Genomic DNA, 5,745 nt, shown 5'->3' with positions numbered 1-5,745 from the left:
GCCTCTGCTTATCTGAGATTTTTCTTGGCCTGCCACTACGGGCCTTAACTAGAACTGTGCCTGTGGTCTTCCATTTCCTCACTATGTTCCTCACAGTGGAAACTGACAGCTGAAATCTCTGAGCTAGCTTTTTGTATCCTTCCCCTAAACCATGTTGTTGAATAATCTTTGTTTTCATGTCATTTGACAGTTGTTTTGAGGCTCCCATGTTGCTAGTCTTCAGAGAAGATGCAAAGGGGAGAACAACTTGCAACTGGCCACCTTAAATACCCTTTCTCATGATTGGCTTCACCTGTGTATGCAGGTCAAGGGTCAATGAGCTTACCAAACAAATTTTGTTTTCCAATAATTAGTGCTAAAGGTATTCAAATCAATAAAACAACAAGGGTGCCCAAATGTATGCACCTGCCTACTTTTGTTTAAGTAATTATTGCACACTTTCTGTAAATCCTATAAACTTCATTTCACTTCTTAAATATCACTGTGTTTGTTTGCTATATGATATATTTAATTGAAATTGCTGTTCCGAACAACCAATGATACATAAAGGAAAATCTTGAAAATGATCAGGGGTGCCCAAACTTTTTCATACCACTGTAGAAAGGATTTGATACAATGCTTCTCTCAGCTCTGCAACTTTCGATAAGATGTGGCAACCTTTCTTATTATATTTGTCAAGAATAACATAAAAGTCTCTCACTCTCTGCCAATGTAACTTTAAAATGCTTGATTTATAGCTGACTGGTACAGTTTGTATAACAAAGTACATATTATTTCTGAGCAGGATCTTCCTTTTTCTTTCTTTTTTGTTTTATTATGTTATATACCTATAATGTGTATTTATTGTAATGAGCAGTTTTACTCATGTACACTTGTTCATTGTAATGCTTTATTTTGATTTTGTTTTATCTGTGTGTTTCTTACCCTGTTTCTATATATTGAAAAGTTATAAATAAAAAAAAAACGGCAGTAGAAGTGACTAGAATGAACCCGTCTTCATAAAAATAAAAAAAATACCCAATAATATGATAATCATTTTGAAACATAAATACATGACAAAGCACCCAAACAATAGAATACCATTTTTATGCTAATTTTTAAACATGTCAGCTTAATTATTGTCACAACCACACCCCTGTTGTCTTCAGAGTCAATATTTAAACATTTCATTTCTTTGTGATCTAATTTCTCTGGTCTTCGACAAAGTCACCTCCATAAACTGACAGCAATCCATATTTAGACCGAATGAACTTAAATACAACAAAAACAACTCTACTAATTAAGTACAAGTTTAACTTTGTTAAACACCTCACTCCAGTTCAACTGCTGTATTTAGCATAAAACTGTGCATATGTTAATAAATGCATCAGGGCTTGTGCTGCTGTGGCCTGTGCTGCTCTGACCTCTGCCCTCTGATCTTGGACAAACATGCATCACATTTTAATAGATACTGCCAAGCCATTATGTCATCCTTGTCCAATCATCAGATATATGATTAGATACCTTTTGTATTAATGTCTTACATTCATATTACATGAACTCATCACATGTTGAAAACCAAAGGAAAACGAAAAGTTTGTCATGTAAAAAGATAGCTGAAGTAAAAAGAAAACACAAAAAGTCAACACATTAACAATAAAATTAGATCGAGTTATTGTTAAAACATTATAAAATGTTCTTTGCAGCAAAAAACACCTTTAAATATATATTTTTTTCTACTGATTTCAGGTGATAAAAGATACAATTTTGGATTGGTGTAAAATTATGTTTGCATTACTTCTTCAGTTGTATCTATATGAATTTTACCATGTAAAATTCAAAGGCAAACAGACCCGCTCCACATCATCATCAGCAATAGCTACATTTTGGTTCAAAGTGAGTTAGAAATCCTGGCTTGAACCTGCAGGTTCAACCCATGACCCATGTCTATTCTGAACCGGTGAAGCCTAACAAAACCCATGTTGTGTCCGATGTGATAATATTTCAATGTAATATGATGACTTCAACAGAAATAGGTGAATAAAAACTCCATTGTTGACTTACCACAGCTACCAAAGAGATTCAACCCAGAAACAGAACATAGAGATGTAGTTGGGAAAAAGCAAGAAAAAGAGCAGAACATAACAACACAGTAAAGTACATCAAGGACATGTACTGCAAACCAGCAAGGATCTTACTACAATATTACTGAAGTGAAACGATAAAAGATAGAGTAGCACTGCAGGTGCGAGCACATCTGAGATTTTATACCTGATCAAAAAAACTCCTAAAATAAGACAGAAGCTGGAGAAGAGTGACGAAGAAGCTTCAGGTAGAGAGCAGTGATTAGAAAGGCAGAAAGAAGAACAGAAGGGAATGAAGGAAGATTAACGTCAAAGTGGTTGGTACTCACTCCAAAAGTGACAGTCTTGACTGGCATTTCCCTCCACTCCCTCTTTCTTATGTTTTCAGTTTCTCTCAAGCACACAGCTGTCTCTTTCTGTTGCCCCCCTGCAAGTGCCACGGTGCAGGGCACGCAGAACACCAACACACACACACACTTACATGGCCAAACACATACACTTGTGTGGTGGGTGAAGAGACTGGGTGGGGGTAAAACGAAAGGGGGTGATGGGGGCCCAAGAGTTTATCTCTGGAGGAATGCTGTTTGTATCTAAAGACACACATTTCACACACCTACCAAAGAGAAGCGAGTGCCTCACTTTCTCATCAATAGCTGGCTTCCGAAACCCTGCTGTATTTTTATATTACTTTAAAACATCTGTGTTTTACTTGGTGAAAAAAAAATCTTCCTAGTTTGCATTTATTCTATCTCTCCCTTTTTTACCTTGCACCTCATTCTTGCACACCAAGGCCCTGTCACCTTAACTTTATCCCTCTTCTCTATTCGCTGCCCTCTCCTTTGTGTATCACAGTTGTCTCTGCGTCCTTCTGTATGTCTCCTGACAGTCAGACAATCTTTTTTTCAGACCAGAATAATTTAAAGTGACTGTGAAGAATGGGTTTCTGTTGTTTTCCCCAAGTGGTTCTGCCTTAGTCTGTGAGGTGACGTACAGCAACAAAGCCCCTGGTGAAGGGGGTAGGTGGGTGCATGGTGTTGCTGCCACGGCCCCGTGGGAGGCGAGAGGGGGGGCGGTGAAGGGGGGGGGGGGGGGGGGGCACAACGGAGGGGCGAGGCTCTGAAAAAGCCCAGCCTCTTTTAAAAAAGCATCATTCGGCATTTGAAAAGGCCTCCTTTTCTCCATACCTCCCCTCGGCTCCCCTCCTCTCTCCCTCTCCTGGCTAAACGCTGGGAAAAGCACATCCATGCCAAAACCACGCAGAGGAATAAATGCTGGCTGTGGAGAGAGGGAAGGAGAAACATCACGTGGGACATCCCCCCTGTCCACAGTGTTTGGACAGTGATGATAGCCTCGCTGCCAAAGAATGTGAGGCATGGCTGCAGAGACACTAATATCCATGAAGACATGACAAATTGTTCTGTGGTCATCTCTGGTTAAGGCCAGTGAGACGTCCGCTCTGACATAAATTTCCTCTGGCACAGCCTGCAGAGGAGGCTCTCTCTCTTCAACTATAATAAAATATCTGGATGTTAAAGCTTCTCAAGGATCAATGCAATAAAAATGAAGGAAACTTCTTAAGGTGTTGATTTAGAAGGAAAATCTTGAAAATGATCAGGGGTGCCCAAACTTTTTCATACCACTGTAGAAAGGATTTGATACAATGCTTCTCTCAGCTCTGCAACTTTCGATAAGATGTGGCAACCTTTCTTATTATATTTGTCAAGAATAACATAAAAGTCTCTCACTCTCTGCCAATGTAACTTTAAAATGCTTGATTTATAGCTGACTGGTACAGTTTGTATAACAAAGTACATATTATTTCTGAGCAGGATCTTCCTTTTTCTTTCTTTTTTGTTTTATTATGTTATATACCTATAATGTGTATTTATTGTAATGAGCAGTTTTACTCATGTACACTTGTTCATTGTAATGCTTTATTTTGATTTTGTTTTATCTGTGTGTTTCTTACCCTGTTTCTATATATTGAAAAGTTATAAGTAAAACAAAAACGGCAGTAGAAGTGACTAGAATGAACCCTGTCTTCATAAAAATAAAAAAAAACTACCCAATCAAATGATAATCATTTTGAAACATAAATACATGACAAAGCACCCAAACAATAGAATACAATTTTTATGCTAATTTTTAAACTTTCTTTAAACTTTTTATTTTTAAATGTCAGCTTAATTATTGTCACAACCACACCCCTGTTGTCTTCAGAGTCAATATTTAAACATTTCATTTCTTTCTTTCTCTGATCTTCGACAAAGTCACCTCATAAACTGACAGCAATCCATATTTAGACAGAATGAACTTAAATACAACAAAAACAACTCTACTAATTAAGTACAAGTTTAACTTTGTTAAACACCTCACTCCAGTTCAACTGCTGTATTTAGCATAAAACTGTGCATATGCTAATAAATGCATCAGGGCTTTGTGCTGCTGTGGCCTGTGCTGCTTGTTGTGACTTGTTTTGTCCTTGATGACTAAACTACTATATTATGTTTCACTTGTTGAAGTTAAATCTAAGTTATTATTGCAAGTCCTATGCAACATGATCTGGTACCTTATCAAATCCATTATCAAGTGTTTACATCACCCATTTTGAAAGAACAATTTAAACTTATGTTGGCAATAAATGGAAACAACTATGTGCTTATAACCATATTTATGCATAAACAGAAATTGTGACCTGACCTTTTCAAACCCCTCAGTCCTTATGTTGTTGAAAGCTAAATGTGAGATAAAAGATCTCCACAGAGGAGAAAAATATCATAGATGAATAGTAAAAACCATTTACCCACATATGCACTGGTTACTTCATTAGGAACCAATTCATGTTACATAAGACTTGTAACAATATTTTGAGCACTTAACCCTGTAAAGCCCAAACAATTAAATAATTGACAGAAAATTCCAATTCTTTGAACTTGGACACTTTATTGGTCCCTCAGAACAAACAAACTAAAAAAAATTCAAATATAATTTTCCATATATGAGTTTCAATTTGTATCATATTTGATACAATGCTCAAAGATTATTTTTTCCTGAACAAACAAAAACATAATAAAACACAAACAAATCTAACAAATTTGTAATTCCAAAAAAAAGTGCTACTATAATGTAGTAATGAAAAATCCACTAATGGAACTGGCTGGGTGGAAGTCTGGAAAACATATTATATATTTATATATATATTATCCATCCATCCATCCATTTTCATCCGCTTATTTGTTACCGGGTCGCGGGGGCAGCAGTCGCCACCCAAATCACATTGCACCGTACCAACCCCCAAACCTTCCTACAGGTGGTGAGTCCACTGGAAAGTACCAACCACCCTAACCGGGATTTGAAATTGCCCAGGAGGTGAACCCTAGGGTTCCACACCAATGACAGAGACATTGCCTCTGGGCCAAAGCGCCACTCCAGATATATATATTATATATATTATATTTACATATATAATATATATTTATATATATATAATGTATTATTATATAATATGATACAGCAAGTTACGCATCTAGTTTTTTACTCTAAATGTACCAAATTATGTAATTTAAAAATAAAAGACTGTATGTTGCTTGATGTTAGATATAATGCATGAAATACAATAAAATGACAATTGACTGATTTAGAGTTACATGTATATATTATATATATTTATATTATATATATA

The 5,745-nt window shown here is 36.3% G+C and overlaps 1 protein-coding gene across 1 annotated transcript in view; it reads right to left on the bottom strand.

Moving 5' to 3' along the window:
* LOC103397233 (ankyrin-1-like) overlaps positions 1–2,540 on the bottom strand; it is a gene marked incomplete at its 3' end in the record, with an annotated part of 31,578 nt that extends 29,038 nt beyond the window's left edge. The window contains exon 1 of the mRNA XM_025052712.1: positions 2,393–2,540. Within this exon, the coding sequence (XP_024908480.1) occupies positions 2,393–2,419 (27 nt within the window). The remainder of the gene's footprint in view (positions 1–2,392) is intronic.
* Between the last annotated feature and the right edge of the window lie 3,205 nt (positions 2,541–5,745).

This window comes from Cynoglossus semilaevis, chromosome W (assembly GCF_000523025.1).
Source record: "Cynoglossus semilaevis isolate Cse_v1.0 chromosome W, Cse_v1.0, whole genome shotgun sequence".
NCBI lineage: Eukaryota > Metazoa > Chordata > Actinopteri > Pleuronectiformes > Cynoglossidae > Cynoglossus > Cynoglossus semilaevis.
Note: the sequence above shows the minus strand (reverse complement) of the source record. Positions and strands in the feature narration are given on the sequence as shown.